Source organism: Mobula birostris, chromosome 9 (genome assembly GCF_030028105.1).
Source record: "Mobula birostris isolate sMobBir1 chromosome 9, sMobBir1.hap1, whole genome shotgun sequence".
Classification (NCBI taxonomy): domain Eukaryota; kingdom Metazoa; phylum Chordata; class Chondrichthyes; order Myliobatiformes; family Myliobatidae; genus Mobula; species Mobula birostris.
Genome location: NC_092378.1, coordinates 70,440,749 through 70,463,371, shown reverse-complemented (window position 1 = coordinate 70,463,371; position 22,623 = coordinate 70,440,749). Strand labels below are relative to the sequence as shown.

General features: G+C 42.4%; 1 protein-coding gene across 9 annotated transcripts in view; it reads left to right on the top strand.

Annotated features, from left to right (window-relative positions):
• LOC140202828 (ubiquitin carboxyl-terminal hydrolase 15-like) overlaps positions 1-22,623 on the top strand; it is a 112,999-nt gene that overhangs the window by 42,539 nt on the left and 47,837 nt on the right. For 7 of the 9 annotated variants that reach the window (XR_011887199.1, XR_011887198.1, XR_011887197.1 and 4 more), the window contains one exon: positions 2,431-2,517. The exons of 1 other annotated variant lie outside the window; for it this stretch is intronic. Coding sequence is in view for 3 of the 8 variants with exons in the window: in XM_072268247.1 (XP_072124348.1) it covers positions 2,431-2,517 (87 nt within the window). In the remaining 5 variants the exon portion in view is untranslated. Of the gene's footprint in view, positions 1-710; positions 825-2,430; positions 2,518-22,623 lie in introns of those variants that run through there. One more of the 9 variants, XR_011887201.1, reaches the window with a different exon arrangement.

Below are 22,623 nucleotides of genomic sequence, written 5' to 3'. Positions count from 1 at the left end.
TGTAGAGGGGTGTACTTGGATTCCAATGGTTTCTGTGAGTTCAGAGCTGATGGCAGCGCTGGAAGGGAAATCAGTTTGATGTATCTCTCGTCTGCCGCACTTAGCTTCTGTGGCTGACCAATGCATTTCTGGTCATCAGCCTTGCCCATTTCTTTGTACTTCAGAAGAGCTTGGACAGCACACCTTGAAACTCCTGGATGACCACTTTGTGTCTTGTTGCTATGCTCACTCTTGCCATTGTGCAAGAATTGATGATTTGAAGGGGTTAAACTATACATCTACCACACCTTCACCTTTTAGTTTGGTTGTTCTTTGCCCAGTTTGATTCCTTCTATACCAGTTTCTGTTTCAGTTTCATTCTAGTTCATTCAACTTATTGTTGATCATTATCACCTGCTTGTTATCTTTTATTTAATCATGCACTGGGCTATATATCTACAAAGTAATTAAGTTTTTATTTGAAAAGTGGTTTGAAGGGTCCCAGCCCAAAACGTCGACTGTTTACCCTTTTCCATAGATGCTGTCTGGCCTGCTGAGTTCCTTCAGCATTTTGTGTGTGGCTTGGATTTCCAGCATCTGCAGATTTTCTTGTCTTTCTTTTTCTTAATATATTACTTTCTTTAATGAAATATGAAAAATTTTCTGTAGCATTTAAAGTTTTGAAAAATGAATGCTTGGAATTCTAAAATTTGCTCATTTCTTCTGACAAGATGACGCTGGCGATCATTGACAACATTCTGTGGGCCGCAGAAAATTGTACACAAGCGAGGAAGCTTCTAAAAATTCTCTGGAGGTTCAGGACCACACTTAAGTAGATTTTAAAAGTTAAGAAATTTTATAATTCTCTAAATTATAAATTGACTGGAATCATCAATGGAAGAATGGAAAGGGGAGTAATTTTTTATGCCATATTGTATTGGAACACTCAGTGCTTTGCCATACTCAGTGCTGAGAGTAATACTGTTTAAAAACAACAAAAATTTACAAAGGAAGGATTGAAAGATAGTATAAGAATATGTGGCAAGCCTACTTGACAGCAAATCAGTTTCTATTAATGCTGAGTTCTGGTCAGTAGCAAGGAGAAAAGGAAAAAGGGTGTAGCAAAGCTAGTTAGCAGTGTAGAGATCTAAACAAGGTACAGTTGGATGCTGCTAAACTCTTCAGTGCAAATAGGAAAACTCTTTAATTGCTTTGAAATAGTTGAGCAGGAACGGGGGGGGTGGTTGAATGATAAAGCAATTATTTTATACCTGGAGGGAAAACTTTGGAAGTACTCTGTAGGTTAAGCAGCACCTGTGAAGGCAAAGGGATGGCCAACATTTGGGTCAAATCCCAATACCAGGACTGAGAGTGTAGAGGGAAGATGGCCAGTATATAGAAGTGAGAGGGAGGAGTAAGATAGAGACTGGTGGCTGATAGGTGGAACCAAACTAAAGAGAGGGGAGAAAAGAATGATGGGCAGATGGAACTAGGAAGGGGAGTGTTGATCCAATGGATGGTAGGTGGAAAGCAGATAAGAAGAAGAAAAAAAAGCAAATAGAGCTGTGGGAGGGGGAGTAAAGGTGACTGAGATTTGTCTTGTTGTAACAGAAGTTCATATTCATAAATGAGCTCATGTATGAGCTCAAATTCCAACCCCATTTTTTGCCCCCCCAAAAAAGGCCAATTTGTGTTGAGTCTTTATCAGGCCAGAAATTATGTTAAACTTCCACTTCTGCAGAATCAACATCTGTGAGGTTTTCAGTTTTTGCTTCAATGGAGGTAAAACCATTAAATGGACTGATGAAGGCAAGAAATAACCAGATTTTTCCAGGAAGGCCTAGTATATTTAGATCCACTCTACTGGAAGATATTTGAGTTCTTAACTAGTTTAGTGGGAATAAGTCTCTTCCTGGTGTAACCCAATGACAAAAAGGAAACAGTTCATATGACCTCTGGAGCATCCTCAACTGTTCAGCAAAATCATGGCAAATGCTTCCCTTGATCTTTATTTTCTGTCCCATCATTCTTAGTTTAAAAATCTATTTCAGCCTCAACAACCAAGTCTTTAAAACCTTTGGGGTATTATGGTCCAAAGATTCACTGATAGTTGAATAAAGAATTTTGCCTAAATGCCTAAGCCATTACCCTAAGACTTATGCTCCCCTTATTCTTAAATTGCTAACCAGGAGAATCAACTTTCTGTTTCCCTCCCAGAATCTTGTGTTTTCTTGAAAGTGTTCCTCATTTTGGTAAACCCATCCTCTTGATTCAAGAAAGTTCGTAAACTTGCTATCATTTGAATTTTGTGCAAGTATTGAAGAGAATTATCCAACATGTTTTTGATTTATCTTATGCATTGATGCTTTTAACGTTTGTCATGAGCATCTATGTAAAAAAAAAATTGTTTTCCCATTTTTATCAATTGTCATAATTTCATTATTTTTCAAGGTCTCCAAGTACTTCAAATTTTTCAACATTGCAAAAGGTTTCCCCTTCATCTCTGTCAAATAATTATAGCAATTTCAACAACAGAAAGTAAGTAGCCTCTCTTCAGACTTCTGTGTAAATGCATGCATGCCTTTACTGAATACATTTTGGTTTGTAAATGGTGTGATGACCACTTTTGGATGTAGTTCTTGGTTGTGTAGCAGGAGCGCTTGTCATCTATATTAACATTTTTAGGGTATAAGTGATAAAATAGTTTTGGTGAAACGTGATCCTGAATGTTACATTTGTATACATTAGGGTGAAATTGGCAGAGCTAATTTGTCCCTGAGAAGATGGTGGTGAGCAACCACCTTGAACTGAAAGTGATTCAGGAGCTTTATGATGAAAGAATACTGAGATATTTCTAAGTTAAGGTGATGTGTGACCCGAAATTGATTCTGTTACTGCTTGAGTTACTGGTGGAAAAAGGCTTGGATTTGGAAGGAGTTGTCGAAGTAACTTTTATTAAGCAGTTACAGTGAATCTTTCAGATTGTACTAAGTTTTAGTTCTGCCATTGTGGTGGAAGTTTGTACTTTCATACAGTTTGTACTTGCAGGTTGTGCAAAGTTTGTACTTTCAGATTGTACTAAGTTTATAATTAAGGGTATAACACCAGGCAAGCAGATTATTTTGTGGTTTGGGCCTATCTTTGAGTTGTAGACCTTCTCACGTTCATCAAAGTGGAGAACTTTCTGTCACATTTTGGCATCTCTTGCAAATAATGAAAAGATTTTGAGTCTAAACGTGAATTATTCACTGCAAGATGCTTAACTTCTGACCTCCTCTTCCAACCAATTTGTCAATGCGGCTAATTTAAGTTGCTGGTGGATTCAATTGCAATGATATCATTGAAAGTCATAGGGCACTTGTGCACTACAAAGCATATATCATGCTAAACCATGAACGTAGTTTGTTTTTAATCACATATTCAATAGCACTGTTCTGCTCATCATTCCACTACAGGCCTTCCTTGGGTAATGAAGACTCGATACATACATACAAGCATGCTTCCCTTAAATATTAAATTCAGATGAGAACCAGTCCTGAAAGGGGTCAGTGGTGGTGTGGAGGAAGAAGTTTATATGTAACCTTCCGCATTAGTCAGATACCATTGTTCCTGAAGAACATGGGCTACCAGTTTCACTCAGGAGGTCAGTTAAGAGAGTTGTAACATTCACTTTGGTTGATACTTTTAATCTCTATTAAACAATGAAATTGCCACTGATACTTCAAGGCTTTTCAGGTGTGCTGTGTATGCTCCTTGCCTGATCCTCAGCACTCCTTATTGAACCAATATTGATTGTGTTGATGTTGATGGTTAGACAGTTTAATAGAATGTAACTCCTTACTACTGCCAGTAGCATTTGGCACTTCATTGGTACTCTGTTTTCAGTTGCCATGCCTATCCTAGTCAGGTTGTGTATGTCCTTAGTGTGACATTAAACTTCATTTCCATATGTACTGTGCTGCACTCACAACAGATAATGTCATAGACAGTTACTCGCTACTTCTGTGTTGGTGAGGAATACCTGCATCAAGCCCATTCTGGTAGCTGAATCATTGTCATCTAGGTGAGGGAAGTTAAAGGCCAAAAGGGCACTCTACCTCTTTGCTGTCATAGTTGATTCCAACTTTAGAGGGTCTTCATGCATCCATTCAAGTGAGCAGTAAGTGGTGATCAGCTAATGTTTGACATGCTTGTGGGAGTAACCCCCTCAATTTTGGGGCATGTACTGAGATCATGGACTTTACAGTGCAGCTTGAATTGCTTAACCCTGGGGTCCCCAACCTTTTTTGCACCGCGGACCGGTTTAATATTGACAATATTCTTGCGGACCGGCCAACCGGCGGTGGGGTGGGGGGGGGGGGTGTTCAAGTAGGGTTAAACTCACCTCAACATGTCTTTTACAGTTAGGGGTGCCAACTTTCTCACTCCCAAATAAGGGACAAGACTAGCAGTCAAGTACTAGGCACTTGTGTTTACCCCAAGACAGACTACCATGACCATGAAGCCTTGCGCGGGCACCTGTGTGCGCATGCGTGTATGTGCCGATTTTTGTTTTTCCACAAGTTGGTTTTGGGTTATTTTAGGAAGAGGTACAGTCGACGTTTTGGGCTGAGACCCTTCGTCAGGACTAACTGAAGGAGGAGTGAGTAAGAGATTTGAGAGGGGGAGGGGGAGATCCAAAATGATAGGAGAAGACAGGAGGGGGAGGGATGGAGCCAAGAGCTGGACAGGTGATTGGCAAAACGGATATGAGAGGATCATGGGACAGGAGGCCCAGGGAGAAGGCAAAGGGGGAGGGGGGGAACCCAGAGGATGGGCAAGGGGTATAGTCAGAGGGAGAAAAAGGAGAGAGAGAGAAAGAATGTATATAAATAAATAACGGATGGGGTACGAGGGGGAGGTGGGGCATTAGCGGAAGTTAGAGAAGTCAATGTTCATGCCATCAGGTTGGAGGCTACCCAGACGGAATATAAGGTGTTGTTCCTCCAACCTGAGTGTGGCTTCATCTTTACAGTAGAGGAGGCTGTGGATAGACATATCAGAATGGGAATGGGACATGGAATTAAAATGTGTGGCCACTGCGAGATCCTGCTTTCTCTGGCGGACAGAGCGTAGGTGTTCAGCAACATGATCTCCCAGTCTGCGTCTGATCTCGCCAATATATAGAAGGCCACATTGGGAGCACCGAACGCAGTATATCACCCCAGCCGACTCACAGGTGAAGTGTCGCCTCACCTAGAAGGACTGTCTGGGGTCCTGAATGGTGGTAAGGGAGGAAGTGGAAGGGCATGTGTAGCACTTGTTCCGCTTACAAGGATAAGTGCCAGGAGGGAGATCAGTGGGGAGGGATGGGGGGGACGAATGGACAAGGGAGTCGCGTAGGGAGCGATCCCTGCAGAAAGCAAAGGGGGGGGGAGGGAAAGATGTGCTTAGTGGTGGGATCCCATTGGAGGTGGCGGAAGTTACGGAGATAATATGTTGGACCCGGAGGCTGGTAGGGTGGTAGGTGAGGACCAGGGGAACCCTATTCCTCGTGGGGTGGCGGGGGGATGGAGTGAGAGCAGATGTGCGTGAAATGGGAGAGATGCGTTTGAGAGCAGAGTTGATGGTGGAGGAAGGAAAGCCCCTTTCTTTAAAAAAAGAGGACATCTCCCTTGTCCTGGAATGAAAAGCCTCATCCTGAGAGCAGATGCGGCGGAGACAGAGGAATTGCGAGAAGGGGATGGCATTTTTGCAAGAGACAGGGTGAGAAGAGGAATAGTCCAGATAGCTGTGAGAGTCAGTAGGCTTATAGTAGACATCGGTAGATAAGCTGTCTCCAGAGATAGAGACAGAAAGATCTAGAAAGGGGAGGGAGGTGTCGGAAATGGACCAAGTAAACTTGAGGGCAGGGTGAAAGTTGGAGACAAAGTTAATGAAGTCAACGAGCTCAGCATGCGTGCAGGAAGCAGCGCCAATGCAGTCGATGTAGCGAAGAAAAAGTGGGGGACGGATACCAGAAATAGGTTTGGAACGTAGATTGTTCCACAAAGCCAACAAAAAGGCAGGCATAGCTAGGACCCATACAGGTGCCCATAGCTACACCTTTAGTTTGGAGGAAGTGGGAGGAGCCAAAGGAGAAATTATTAAGAATAAGGACTAATTCCACTAGACGGAGCAGAGTGGTGGTAGAGGGGAACTGATTAGGTCTGAAATCCAAAAAGAAGCAGAGAGCTTTGGGACCTTCCTGTTGGCGGATGGAGGTATATAGGGACTGGACATCCATGGTGAAAATAAAGCGGTGGGGGCCAGGGAACTTAAAATCATCGGAAAGTTTAAGAGCGTGAGAAATGTCCCGAACATAGGTAGGAAGGGATTGATCAAGGGGGGATAAAACCATGTCGAGGTATGCAGAAACGAGTTCGGTGGGGCAGGAGCAAGCTGAGACAATAGGTCTGCCAGGACAGGCAGGTTTGTGGATCTTGGGTAGGAGGTAGAATCGGGAAGTGCGAGGTGTGGGAACTATAAGGTTGGTAGCAGTGGATGGGAGATCCCCTGAGCGGATAAAGTCGGTGATGGTGTGGGAGACAATGGCCTGGTGCTCCTTAGTGGGGTCACGATGGAGGGGTAAATAAGAGGAGGTATCCGTGAGTTGTTGCTGTGCCTCGGCAAGGTAGAGGTCAGTACGCCAGACTACAACAGCACCCCCTTTATCGGCGGGTTTAATAGTAAGGTTAGGATTAGTGCGGAGGGAGTGGAGAGCAGAGCGTTCGGAAGGAGTAAGGTTGGAATGGGAACAAGATACGGTGAAATTGAGACGGTTGATGTCCTGTCGGCAGTTAGCTGCGTTCACCAGCAACTTTGATATGTGTTGCTTGAATTTCCGGCATCTGCAGAATTCCTCGTGTTTGGGTTATTCTGTTCAGTGAAACTACACTGTACATACATTGTTTCTACTTTATATAGGCTGTGTATTTATCATATCATTCCTGCTTTTATTAGATGTTAGTGTTAGTTTCAGTTTTATTGTGTTATTTGGTATGATTTGGTAGGGTTTTTTTTGTGTCTGGGAATACTCAAAAAATTTTTCCCATGTAAATTAATGGTAATTGCTTCTTCACTTTACACCATTTCGGCACAAAAGGTTTCATAGGAACACTCTACCTTAGTGGGGGAAATACGGGACAAGGGCGGTCCCGTATGGGACAAACCAATTTAGCCCAATATACGGGATGTCCCGGCAAATACGGGACAGTTGGCAACCCTATGTTCAAGTTCAACAGTGCGTGGCAGGGAATGAGGAAAGGTGCAGCTGACTCATATCATTTCTTCGTGCACTCGGTAGCACATGCTTTGCAGCCCAGTACTGGTCCGTGGCCCGGTGGTTGGGGACCGCTAGTTTAAACTTTCTGATGTGTCTGAATCTAATACCTAGGTTATTGCAGGTGGTCTATCTGGTTCCATCCCTTCCTATTTTTTCTTGTAAGAATGTTATACATCTATGTGGAGTTTTTCAATATTCCTCTTATGTTTGGCAAGGAAGGACAGTTCTTTGTGGGATCTGATCTTTGTCTATTTCTAATCGAGTCTTCGGGATTTCCACTATCATTAATGGATTATTGGACTGTAGCAGAGCATTAGCTTTGGTTTACAATTGATGTCATGGTTAGAAGAATATTCTTTTGCATGTGTGTGTTTTAAGTAAACAACACTGATAATTTAGACCACCACTCTGAAATGGACGTTTTTTGTTCTAATTGTGCATTCTTGTAAAAAAAAGTATATAATTTACGATTAATTTGCTTTTTGCTTATATGATACTCTGTGCCTGTGATGAATCTGTAAGTAAATTTCTCTTTGCACCTGTGCAGAGATATGCATAAGACAATAAACTGGACTTTGTACATCACTGCTTGGAAAATTAACCATATCACAATCATCTCTCAAGTGGAGATTGAAGAACTTGTTTCTGTCATCCAATTGCTCAAAACAATCTGGATCCACAGTTACTTGAGGGTCTTACTGTTCAAATAATCTTGTCCCTCTGAATTTCCATTTCAACAGAAATGACCCATTAAAGCTCTAGTTCCTCTGTTTGTGTTGAAAAATGTGTGTTCTGATGAAGGGTCTCTACCCAAAACTTCAACTGTTTATTCCTCTCCATAGTTCCTTCAGCATTTTGTGTGTGTTTCTCGAGATTTCCAGCACCTGCAGAATCTCTTGTATTTATGCAGCCAGTCACTGTCTTTTTCTCTGGAGTATACCAAAATAGGCTTCTGCATCTCTGCAGTTTACACAGGTAGATTTGGCAGTTTAAGCTGTCTCGGGAATTAAACACAAACAAGAGAAATCTGCAGATGCTGGAAATCCAAGCAACGCGCACTCACAACGTGCTGGAGGAATTCAGCAGGCCAGGCAGCATCTATGAAAAAAAGTACAGTCGATGTTTTGGGCTGAGACTCTTTGGCAAGACTCAGCCTGAATCATTGACTGTACTTTTTTCCATAGATGCTGTCTAGCCTGCTGAGTTCTTCCAGCATTTTGTGTGTGTTGTCTGGAATTAAACAGATTCTTTTTATGTAACCATTGTTGTATGGCATAGTTAGCAAGAGCCGGGACAGCATAAATATTTGGGAGAAATAATCAAAAAAACTGCATGAATTTACTTACTTGATCCTATAGACTTTATGAACTGATTTGCCTTGTTAAATTATTAAGCAAGCAGGTTTATGAACTAGGGGAGAGTGAGGTTGGATTTTGGTGATTGCATGCACAGTATTCATATATAGACACTTGTTCGGGTCTTGAGTAGACTGAGTATTAGGGCACAAGCTGTTATTACATGTAGAATGCCACTAGATGGTGCTTGATGTATGGATCATATAAAATGCTGTATTGCAAGTACACCGTTTGAGATATGTTTATCTTTTTAGTGAATTATAGTACTTTCACGTTTTACATTTGTACATGTATAAATTGCATAAAGTTTTACAGATTCAAGTTGAAATCCGAAAGCACCAACAAAAATGAAGATCTTAAGGCATAATACAATTTTAAGAAGGGAATGATTCATGTCAAAAGAGACAAAAGATTGACAGGTAGTATTTGGACACAAATGAAAGTCAGAGGAGCCTTGAATGTAGCAGGATTGATAGCAAATGACCAGAGTGTCTTCAGCAATGAATATCACAGTCGAAAATACCCACCCCACCCTGTATAGAATACAAGAGAGTACCAAGTCCCAGATTTCATTTGTGCAAGTACAAGATTTCATTTCAATCTGAGTAGGTGAAGCCTCCTTAGAACAGTTTAAGAAACACTGAAGGAAATCTTTGGTTTGGAAGAGGAAACAAGTTCCTTCACTGATGTCGGAAGTTAAATTATGCCATTTGAATCAAGAAGTGAGTAATAGACGAAGAGGAGAACCATCAAGATGTCCTGACAGAATCTTCAAGGAAGAAAAACATGTTCCATTGTCCTTTTTTAACAGCATGAAAAAAATGTTGGTTTTGTATTTAATATTTTAGTAATATTTGAGTAATATTGGAAATGTTTGATTAAGCATTCTTTGTTTACATAATTCATTGTGGGTTTATATGCACAAAATTACGTGAAAGCATGCATCATTCCGCCACCACGTCACATGTGCGTGGTTCACTAAAGCAAAAACATACACGAGTTACCTCCATTCTCCTGTGTTTTTCTTTAAATTAATTTCAGGAGTTACGAAACATAATAGTGGCGATGAGTAAGTTTTAAAACAAACTCGAAATGACTGTCTACCTGTTGAAGCACAGCAAGACGCTCAAGTTAAAAAAAACGCACCACATTATTTTCTTCACAAATGGAGAAAGATAGTTGATTTAAAAATAAAACAGAAAACTGACAAAGTTCATGGGTTCGTAAACAGTGAGTACAGGATGATAATCATAATTTATGATAAAAACAGAAATGGCTAGCTATATCTGAAAGACAAATGTGTTTGATTTCAAGATAAGTGGCTGATGTATACTGAATGAGTTGAGCAGTATTTTAAAGCAAATGAAAGAGCCAATGAGAAACAAGTGCTAGTTTTGCTGAGCGTAATAGGTGGAAAAGCATACAGTTTGCTTAGAAGGTTGACTACTCCAACCAAACCAGCCAGAATGACCACCACCCAGGACATGTACTCTTCTTGTTGTAACCATCAGGAGGGAGGTACAGAAACATAGAAACCCTACAGCACAATACAGGCCCTTCAGCCCACAAAGTTGGGCCGAACATGTTCCTACCTTTGAAATTACTAGGCTTACCCATAGCCCTCTATTTTTCTAAGTTCCATGTACCTATCCAAAAGTCTCTTAAAAGACCCTGTCATATCCGCCTCCACCACCGTTGCTGGTAACCCATTCCACTCACTCACCACTCTCTGATTAAAAAACTTACCCCTGACATCTCCTGTGTACCTACTCCCCAGCACCTTAAACCTGTGTCCTCTTGTGGCAACTATTTCAGCCATGGGTAAAAGCCTCTGACTATCCACACAATCAATGCCTCTCATCATCTTATATACCTCTATCAGGTCACCTCTCATCCTCTGTTGCTCCAAGGAGAAAAGGCCAAGTTCATTCAACCTATTCTCATAAGGCATGCTCCCCAATCCAGGCAACATCCTTGTAAGTCTCCTCTGCACCCTTTCTATGGTTTCCACATCCTTCTTATAGTGAGGTGACCAGAACTGAGCACAGTCCTCCAAGTAGGGTCTGACCAGGGTCCTATATAGCTGCAATATTACCTTTGGGCTCCTAAATTTAATTCCACAATTGATGAAGGCCAATACACCATATGCTTTCTTAACCACAGAGTCAACCTGCACAGCTGCTTTGAGCGTCCTATGGTCTCGGACCCCAAGATCCCTCTGATCCTCCACACTGCCAAGAGTCTTACCATTAATACTATATTCTGCCATCATGTTTGACCTGCCAAAATGAACCACTTCACACTTATCTGCGTTGAACTCCACCTGCCACTTCTCAGCCCAGTTTTGCATCCTATCAATGTCCTGCTGTAACCTCTGACAGCCCTCCACACTATCCACAACACCGCCAACTTTCCACTTCCTCATCCAGGTCATTTATAAAAATCATGAAGAGTAAGGGTCCCAGAGACACACCACTGGTCACCAACCTCCATGCAGAATATGACCTGTCTACAACCACCCTTTGCCTTCTGTGGGCAAGTCAGTTCTGGATCCACAAAGCAATGTCCCCTTGGATTCCATACCTCCTTACTTTCTGAGTATTACACACTCAGTGATTCAGGAACAGCTTCTTCTGCTCGACCATCTAATTTCCCATGAGCACTATCTCACTACTTTTAATTTGTGTTTTTTTTTGCATTACTTATTTTAACTAATTAATAGACATGCATATACTTAATGTAATTCAGCTTTTTTCTCTATTTATCATGTATTTCATTGTACTGCTGCTGTAAAGTTAACAAATTTCACGACATATGCCAGTGATATTAAACCTGATTCTGATATTGTGACAGTAATGTATGAACATTTAGATCCGAAACCATTGTTGATTGCAGAACACTTTATGTTTCATAAGCAGAATCAAAAGAAAGGGGAGTCCATTTCATCTTACATGGTTGAATTGAAGAGATTGTACATTGTTATTTCAGTGATAGGCCTATTGATGCACTGAGAGGTTGTTTAGTTTGTGGAATTCTACAAGAAAACATTAAAGAACAGCTCCTAACGGAAGTACATTTCACATTTGAACAAGCAGTTGAAATCACTGTATCAACGGAAACAGCAGAGACACAATTGAGTCGCAATCAGAAATGCAAGTGAGCGTGAACAAAAATGGAGGCTTGTCTGGCCGAGCAAGATGTGTTACCGTTGCAGCAGAAACTCACATACACCAGACCAATGCAGGTTTGTAGGTGAAACTTGCACAAAATGCAACAAAGTAGGACGCACACAAAGAGCATATCGGGCAGACTGCACAGAAAAGAGAAGAAGATAAAAAATCAAGTTGCAGTTTCAAAAAGAACACTAATCTGCACACAGTTGATGAAAAATTTGATAATTATGAGAATGACACAAGACTGGATACTGTTGAGATTTAGAATGTGAAACCTAACAAAAGACAAGCAATATGGTTTACACCAGAAGCAAATGGCAAATTAATTAAGATGGAATTGGACACTGGCTCAGCTGTTTCAGTCATTCCACAAAATGAGTTTGAATGAGATTTCAAAAATACTGAACTGAAGCCTACAGATATCCAACTTATACTGGAGAAAATATAACTCCTGTGGGAATGACATTCATGACAGTGAAATACAACAAACAACAAGCCATATTAGGCTTGTATGTGGTAAAACAGGAGGATGACATTGTAGGGTCATGATTGGCTGAAATAACTATAACTTGATTGGAGATCCATCTACTATTTACGTGCCACATTCCCTGCAATAGAGTCAGTTGAAAGTGAATTAAGAAAGGTACTGAATGATGCCATAGCAGTGTTCAAAGATGGTATTGGGAAAAACTCAAACATATCAAGGGTAAAATAGTGTTACGTTTGTAAATGAAAAAACTGCATCCAAGTTTAACAAAGCCTGTACAGTTCTTTATACCACCTGTGATAGAGTAGCCGATAAGCTAGGTCATATGGTGGCTAAAGGAGTTCTTTCCAAGGTTGAGTGGAGCCTACAGGCAACATTAGTAGTCCCAGTAGCCAAGAAGGATAGGTCTGTCAGGATCTGGTGATTTTAAGGTCACCATCCACCCAGTACCGAAAGTAGATCAATACCCTCTGCCCAGGATAGAGGATATCTTTGCAAAACTTTCTGTAGGGAAACACCTCCGCAAAGTAGATTTAGCCAAGGTCTACCTACAGATGGAGATGGAAGAAGAGTCCAAAGTGTTTCTCACCATAAACACTCACAAAGGGCTTTATTGCTATAATAGGCTTATTTTTGGAGTAGCATCTGCACTTTCACTCTGGGAAAAAGTTATGGACCAGGTACTGCAAGGCTGCCTAGCTACTCAGTATTACCTGAATGATACCATTGTTGCTGGTATGGTTGAACATCTCCAAAATCTCAAGACAGTGTTAAAAGGGTTAGAAAGTTATAGGCTTAGGGCATGACACAACAAGTGTGAATTCTTTAAACCAAGATAACTTGATGCATAGGGATTGCACAGGTGTGCTGAGAAAATTCAAGCAGTGGTGGATGCCCCAAGGCCAAAAGATGTGTCAAAGTTGCAGTCCTTTTTTGGGATTTGTCAATTACTGTAACAGGTTCCTGCCAATCTTGGCTACTGTGCTCCACCCCTTGAACTCATTACTACAGTTTGGGAATAAATGGCAATGGACAAAGCTGTGTGAGGTGGGTTTTCCGAAAGGTGAAGGAAGTGGTGACGTCTGGCACTGTACTCTCACAACATGGTCCTGTGAAGCTTACCTGCTTACCATTATCTATGGTATAGGTGCTGTCATATGCATGTTATGAGTGATGGAAGTTCCCTTACCACTGTAGAGAAAAATTACACACAGACTGACAGAGGCCTTGAATCTGGTCTAGGGTTAAAACGTTTCAACCATTACCTGTATGGGAGAGAATTTACCTTCATTACTGATCAACAACCACTATTGTCCATTTTCAATCCACAGAAGGGTGTTCAACTAACAACATCAGCATGAATGCAGGGTTGGGCTCTGTTTCATGGAGGACATAATTTCAAGAGGACAACTCATCATGGAAATGCTGATGGATTGTCCTGTTTACCCTTGGAAAAGGAAATAGCTGAATAATTTACAAATTATTCAGCTACAAATCCTCTGGCATATTCTCCCTAGTGCATATCGAATGTCTCCCTATTATGGCAGAAATGATCCAAAGGGAAACCAGAAAAGACCCCGCACTGTCTCAGGTCTACATGGCAGCCCAAAATGGCTGGAATGTGCAGAAGAAATTTCAGTTCCCCCATTTTTACCAGCACCAGGATGAAATTGCCCTTGACGGAGATTGCCTTATATGGGGATTGAGAGTTGGTGTACCATCCAAACTGAGAGCTGAAGCATTGGAGGAGCTACATGCCAATCATTTAGACATGGTCAGAAAGGAAGTGTTGGCTTTTTCTGGGGGCCTAGGATAGATCAGCAGATCAAGCAGCTTGCCATGCACTGTTCGGAATGCCAACACATCCAGAAAAACGGTATTCAGAGCTCTCAGAACCACTTCTTGCATTCAGCTCCTCCAACCACCAGGGAGGAGGCCCCAAAATCTGAGATTATTTCACAGCCATGTCTCATCTGCCAAGCAGAGTGATTCCCCGCCCCTCCCCCCACCGTCAGGAAAGACGTCATCCCACAAGAGCAAGAAATCCCCTGCAGCGATTAAATCTTAAGGCCTGAGTGGGGCAATTTGAAATATACTATATATAAGATGAGTAGAGAACAATCAACACTATAAAAGTATAAGGCAAAGGTTGATAGATTCTTGATTGGTCAGGTCATGAAAGGATACAGGGAGAAAGCAGAAGATTGGGGCAGAGGGGAAAATTGGATCAGCAATGATGAAATGGCGGAGCAGACTCGATGGGCCAAATGGCCTAATTCTGCTCCTTTATCTTACTGAGTTATGGTGGAATACATTACATATTTGAGTTGAAATGCGTACTATATTAAGTAGGAGTTTATAGCTAAGCAGTGAGGAGTGTTGTGCATTTAATATTTCAGTAATATTCTAAATGTATTGTTTGATTAAGCATTCTTTGTTCTGCACATCATTCATTATGAGTTATATGAACAAAATACGTGAATGGCATATATCATTGCGTCACCGGGTCATATGTGCGTGCCTCACTGAAAGTAAAAACATACCTGGGTATTCTCTTGGCTCCCATGCTTTTCTTTTGATTAATTTCTGGAGTTAGAAAGCGTAACAGATTTCTCATTCAATAAAATGCTTGCTTGTGGAAACTAAAACATTATTATAATAGATAAGCTATTTGTATGAACAGAGTATAAGGAGATGTGGGGGATTTTTTAAAAATTCAGAATAATTCGAATCTGGAACCTACTTGCCTGAAGGGGTTCAGAACCAGGGATGATTCTCGATTTCTGTGCTCGGAACAGGCATGGATTTGGCTGAACAGATTTCTAACATCTGCAGTTTTTGACTTTTTTCACTGAAGTTTCCTGTGTTGTAACAATTCTATGATTCTAAGTCAGCAGCAGCAATGGGCAGGATTAGATTAATGCAGCAGCTGTTTGACGAAGGTCAAGACGAGTTCAAGTAAAACAACAATGTGAGATGCACGGTGTAATCCCAGAAATGTATTAAAAAGTTGGTTGTTCATAAATGCTTATTTCATGAGAAACCACATATGAGTAAATTGTTTGGACATGCAGAATGTCAGATCCTTTGGAATTACCTAGGACCATTATTTTGCAGATGGTGGAGATCCAAAGTAATACACACAAAATGATGGGGGAACTCAGCAGGTCAGGCGGCATCTATGGAAATGAATAAATATTCACTGTTTCAGGATGAGGCCCTTCTTCAGGACTCCTGATCCACGGCCCAAAACGTCATCTGTTTATTCCTTTCCATAGATGCTGCCTGATCTGCAAGATCATGACATGTTTCACCAAAATGTTCAAGTCCAAAATTAGAAAGAGGTGCAGTGTAAGCATCAAGAGCACCAGTGCATAACCCAGTCAAAGGCCATCCTACAGCTTAGAAACTTGGCCAGTGTTAAAAATTAATAATTCCATTAATCTTGGCTTCAAGTTAAGAAATTACCATTTGCGATGGAAATGGAGTAATTGAACAATATGTGAAAGTAGTGTTCATATTGCATTTGCAGATTGCTACAGGATTTAATTTTTAACAAGTGGAAGTAACATTCAAATGCAAATACTAGCCATGGCAGAATATCTTTTTTTAGGCATCTGTTAGTCTCGTGAGACCATGGATTTGCGCCTTGGAAGGTTTCCAGGGTGCAGGCCTGGGCAAGGTTGTATGGAAGATCGGCAGTTGCCCATGCTGCAGGTCTCCCCTCTCCACGCCACCGATGTTGTCCAAGGGAAGGGCACTAGGGCCGATACAGCTTGGCACCGGTGTCGTCGCAGAGCAATGTGTGGTTAAGTGCCTTGCTGAAGGACACACACGCTGCCTCAGCTGAGGCTCAAACTAACAACCTTCAAATCACAAGATGAAGCCCTTAACCACTTGGCCACGCGCAGAATATCTTACTGAAATATTATTTTCCATTGTCACTATTGAGTTCTAATCAGTTTGAAGAAAACTACAGCTAGTTCCAAAATTATGATTCTTGAAGAAACCTAACAGTTTTCCAGATTATTCTTCATTTATTTGAAATGCTCTTTGATAATTCACATTTATTTATTGATTAATTGAGATACAGCGTAGAATAGGCCCTTCCGGACCTCCGAGTCACGCCACCCAGCAATTCTCCTGATTTAATCCTAGCCTAATCACGGAATAATTTACAATAACCAATTAACCTACCTGCGTCTTTGGACTGTTATTTTGGGCAAAATTACAATTGTCTTCTTTTGTTATCTACTTACACAACATCTGAAAAGAAACTAAAATAAAAAAAAAGAGAATCCAAATGCATTTTGGAATAATTATTTGAACAAGAAATGTGGATTATTGTGGTAAGTTTCTTTGAACTACATGACCATTTGCAGGTACAGATTTGTAATTAAAGTTGCTGGATTTTTATGCCATAAAAATGAGTCTCCAGGTGGTCACTATCATTCCCTAAGATTCCATATTGATCTAGCTATATGTAATTTGTCAGGTGCTATGGTGGAATTTGACCTCATCTCCACGTCATTAATGCATGGCTTTGGAATGTCCAGCACTAACCCAGTGATATAACTACCACACAATTAATAAATTGTCTACACGTTCCATCCTTTCTCTATAACTGTAACACTATATTCCACATTCATTTGAAAATTATTTTAATACCTCTATGTATTTGTGTACAGCCTAATCTGTCAGTATGGCATGCAAACAAAAGCGTTTCATTGAATCTCAGTGCATGCGACAATAAGAAGCCAGTTTATCAAATAGGTGATATCCATGGTAATTGGCTCATGGTAGGACATTTTTGCAGTAGACAGACTTTTATCTGTCCACAAAAAGAGGCATCCGTTAGTCTTGCGAGACCATGGATCTGCGCCTGGAAAGTCTTCACTCTCCAGGGCGCAGGCCTGGGCAAGGTTGTATGGAAGACCAGCAGTTGCCCATGCTGCAAGTCTCCCCTCTCCACGACACCGATGTTGTCCAAAGGAAGGGCATTAGGACCTTGGCACCAGTGTCGTCGCAGAGCAATGTGTGATTAAATGCCTTGCTCAAAGACACAACACGCTGCCTCAGCTGGGGCTCGAACTCATGACCTTCAGATCGTTAGTCGAATGCCTTAACCATTTGGCCACGTGCCCACAACTAGCCTGATATTTAAATATTTCTCTGAATGTTCCAATCTTGATCCTGTTGAGTGTTAACATGTTTTATGATTACTTTTTAACTTAGTTATTTGTTGTATTTTTTTTCACATGGTAACACATTGAAGCTGCACCCTCTCTAAGATGCTGGTGGAGAGAGTTTTACTTGTTTTTTTTAGCGCTGGAGTTAGTTACATTCGGACACGTCTTGTTAGCGTGGCAGCAGGATGGCTGCATTGTTTATTCCAGGGAACAATTGATGGCGCTCATGCCCGCTGGTTTAGCGAACAGAGCAGCAGACATCCCGACTGAAATCTGGAGGAAAACACACAGAGGATGCAGAGGGGGATCAAAAAGGCGAGGGAAGAGGACCGGGTTGAGACAACAGAGGCTTATGGAGAAGAGAAGTTATAAACCGTGTCTTCCCTCTCTCATCATGGGAAATGTGAGATCGCTGGGGAATAAAATGGACGAACTGATGGCGCTTGTCAGGAGTCAGAGAACATTTCGGGAGAGCAGTGTCATGTGCTTCACTGAGATGTGGCTGCACGAGGACATACCCAATCAAAGCATTTCCGTAGAGGGCTTCCAGACCGTTCGAGCTGACCGGAATTGCACTGAGAGCGGTAAGCGTAAAGGAGGGGGGCTGGCGGTTCTAGTAAATAACAGATGGTGCAATCCTGAGCATATTACGATCAAGGAACAGGTCTGTAATCTGGATATTGAACTTTTTGCTGTTGGACTCCGGCTATATTATTTGCCAAGGGAAATCTCGTATGTAATTGTTGTTGTTGTGTACATCCCTCCCTCTGCCAACCCGACGTCAGCGTGTAACATCATTTACACAGTTATAGCCAGATTACAAACCCAGCACCCGACTCGGGTGACTTCAACCACGTTACCATGGCTAGAACACTGCCCAACTTCACGCAGTATGTGAGCTGTACAACCAGAGGGGAGAGGACTCTGGATTTGATGTACGCTAACGTTAAGGATGCATACAGCTCCTCTCCCCTCCCCCCACTGGGAAGGTCAGATCACAACCTGGTGCATCTAAAACCCTGCTACGTGCCTCCGGTGAAGAGTAAACCTGCAACCTCGAGGACAGTGAGGAAATGGTCAGAGGAGGCTTATGAAGCACTCCAGGGTTGTTTTGAGGTGACAGACTGGCAGGCACTCTGTGAGCCACATGGAGAGGATATTGATGGGCTCACAGACTGCATCACTGATTACATCAACTTCTGTGTGGACTGCAATGTTCCGACAAGAACTGTCCTTTGTTATTCAAATAACAAGCCATGGGTGACAAAGGACATTAAGGACATCCTGAACGCTAAAAAGAGGGCATTTAGAGATGGAAATAGGGAGGAGCTGAGGGCAATACAGAGGGACCTGAAAGCCAGGATCAGGGAGGCTAAAGACAGGTACAGGAGGAAGCTTGAGTGGAAACTCCAGCAGAACAACATGAGAGAGGTCTGGAGGGGGATGAGGACTATCACTGGGTTCCAGCAAACTAGCAGCAGAGGAGCTGAGGGCAGTGTGGACAGGACCAACGAACTTAACCTGTTCTTTAACAGATTTGACATTGTGACCCCTGCCCATCCCCCACATGAGCCATCTGTTGTCGGCCCCCAATCAACACATGTTCCACTCTCCCCTCCTACCCCTCCTCACAGTCCCCCACCCTGCTCTCATGACTATACCCCTCCCCCACACGAAACCACCACGGTGGGCTTCACGGCTGAACAGGTGAGAAGACAGCTGAAACGTCTCAACCCAAACAAGGCTGCAGGACCGGATGGTGTCAGTACAGGGTGCGCAAAACCTGAGCCTGAGGCTCCGGAGGGTTCCTGTACTGTGGAAAATGTCCTGCCTCGTCCCTGTGCCGAAGACGCCGCACCCCAGCGGCCTCAATGACTACAGACCGGTGGCATTGACCTCCCACATCATGAAGACCCTGGAGAGACTTGTTCTGGAGCTGCTCCGGCCTATGGTCAGGCCACACTTAGATCTCCTCCAGTTCGCCTACCAGCCCCGACTAGGAGTTGAGGATGCCATCGTCTACCTGCTGAACCGTGTCTACACCCACCTGGACAAGCCAGCGAGCACTGTGAGGGTCATGTTTTTCGACTTCTCCAGTGCATTCAACACCATCCACCCTGCTCTGCTGTGGGAGAAGCTGACAGCGATGCAGGTGGATGCTTCCCTGGTGTCATGGATTCTTGATTACCTGACTGGCAGACCACAGTACGTGTGCTTGCAACACTGTGTGTCCGACAGAGTGATCAGCAGCACTGGGGCTCCACGGGACTGTCTTGTCTCCCTTTCTCTTCACCATTTACACCTCGGACTTCAACTACTGCACAGAGTCTTGTCATCTTCAGAAGTTTTCGGATGACTCTGCCATAGTTGGATGCATCAGCAAGGGAGATGAGGTTGAGTACAGGGCTACTGTAGGAAACTTTGTCACATGGTGTGAGCAGAATTATCTGCAGCTTAATGTGAAAAAGACTAAGGAGCTGGTGGTAGACCTGAGGAGAGCTAAGGTACCGGTGACCCCTGTTTCCATCTAGGGGGTCAGTGTGGACATGGTGGAGGATTACAAATACCTGGGGATACGAATTGACAATAAACTGGACTGGTCAAAGAACACTGAGGCTGTCTACAAGAAGGGTCAGAGCCGTCTCTATTTCCTGAGGAGACTGAGGTCCTTTAGCATCTGCCGGACGATGCTGAGGATGTTCCACAAGTCTGTGGTGGCCAGTGCTGTCATGTTTGCTGTTGTGTGCTGGGGCAGCAGGCTGAGGGTAGCAGACACCAACAGAATCAACAAACTCACTCGTAAGGCCAGTGATGTTGTGGGGATGGAACTGGACTCTCTGACACTGGTGTCTGAAAAGAGGATGCCGTCTAAATTGCATGCCATCTTGGTCAATGTCTCCCATTCACTACATAATGTACTGGGTGGGCACAGGAGTACATTCAGCCAGAGACTCATTCCATCGAGATGCAGCACAGAGCGTCATAGGAAGTCATTCCTGCCTGTGGCCATCAAACTTTACAACTCCTCCCTTGGAGCGTCAGACACCCTGAGCCAATAGGCTGGTCCTGGACTTATTTCCTGGCATAATTTACATATTACTATTTAACTATTTATGGTTCTATTACTATTTATTATTTATGGTGCAACTGTAATGAAAACCAATTTCCCCCAGGATCAATAAAGTATGACTATGACTATATCTCTGTTGCAGACTTCCACTTTGAATGTCATATTATAAAAACAAAAACAAGCCATATGGTGCTTATACCAGTTTCTCCATATAAAGGCTGGCCTGTAACTCTGGTCCATTGATGGCCGATGATTCTGCAAGTGATTTATACGTGATGTGATGCTTGCTTATTCATGTCATAAGGTTCCTGCTGGTGAAGTTTGACATGTCGCAGACTGTTTATGGTAGTGGGAAGATGTTATGAGAGTAAATGATCTTGTGTTGATACGTAATCAACAGTGTAAGGTCCACATGACAAAATCCTAATTGCCAAGGAAGCGGCAGTAGTAATTAAAAGCAGTACATTGGTAGGAATGTTCTGAATTTTCACGATGGACCATGTACTGCCCACACCCCATATTTTGTTTTCGCTTCTAAAGTAGAGTTGATCCTTATTTGTAGATGTGTGCTAAGGGGTTAAGCTCATTGCTGCTTTATTTGCTGGGATGAGGAGGGAAAATTTAGAGTTAGGTGATCAGAATCAGGATTATTATCACTGACATGTCATGAAATGTGTTTTTTTTTGTGGTGGCAGTACAGTGCAATACATAAATACTTTAAATTACAATAAGAAATTGTATGTGTGTGTACACACATACATGGGTTGGTTCATTGATGGTGAAGGAGAAGAAGCTGTTCCTAAAACGTTGAGTGTGTGTCTTCAGGCTCCTGTATCTCTTCTTTGATGGCAGTAATAAGCAGAGAGCATGTCCTGGGTGATGGGGCTTCTACATGATGCATGCCACCTTCTTGAGGCATTGCCCTTTGAAAATGTCCTCCATGCTGGGAAGATGGTGGCCGTGTTGGAGCTGGCTAAGTGTGAGTTTGTAATCCTCTGTAGTTTTTTTCTGATCCTGTGCAGTGACCCATCCATACCAGGCAATGATGTAACCAGTTAGAATGCTCTCCACAGTACATCTGGAGAAATTTATTGTTCTTTGTTGACATGCCAAATCTCCTCAAACTCTTAATGAAATATAGCTGCTGGTGTGGCTTCTTTGTAATTGCATCAGTATGTTAGGTCCAGGATAGATCTTCAGAGATGTTGGCACCCAGGAACTTGAAACTACCATGGTCAGCCATGTTCTAAATAAATGTCAGTTCAAGCTGCTCCAATTTCCAATGTTTCTTTTTCAATAGTGGGACCTATCAGCTTTGATAACATTTTTATCACTTATCAAAATGACCACTAGTTAAAATCAAGGGTCTTGTATTGCCATTTTGTAGTACCAGAGAAAGCTTCTTGGGGTAGATTCCAGGACCAATGTTTGCCCTAAGGCAGAATCTTCACAAAGTACTCCTCAATAGATTTTGTGTATCCCATGTAGATATATCCATATCCATCAGTAAGAAGAAGAAAGCCCTTAACTCTGAGTGGAGTCATCGGGACGCGTCATGACGGCATTTTTTTTTTTAGCAGGCTTTCTTATTCTTACGAGGCCGAGTTGCTAGCTCGACACTCAACCCAGCACAGATGGAAAGCGTGCTAGGGAGCCGGCTGGATTTGATCTCAGGAGCCTTCGCTCTGAAGTCTGGCCCTGATGCCACTATGCCACCAGCCAACTATATCCATCAGTAAAATCCTCTAATTATATTCTCTCTCATAACTGTCAGGCCTCCTCTTAAGTGCCTCTTTACTTTTGCCTTCAACTACACTCTTAAGTTATGGACACAAGATTCTATAAATGCTGGAAATCCAAGTAATACACACAAAATGCTGGAGGAGCTCAACAGGTCAGGCACCATTTAGGGAGAGGAATAAACTTTCAACAATTCGGGCCAAGACCCTTCATCTGGATGAGGACTGAGTTATGAAATTGTACAGTATGGCAACAGGTCTTTTGGACCAGTGAGTCCAAGCCAACCATCAGCACCTGTTTACACTATTCCCATTTTTCATTCTCCTG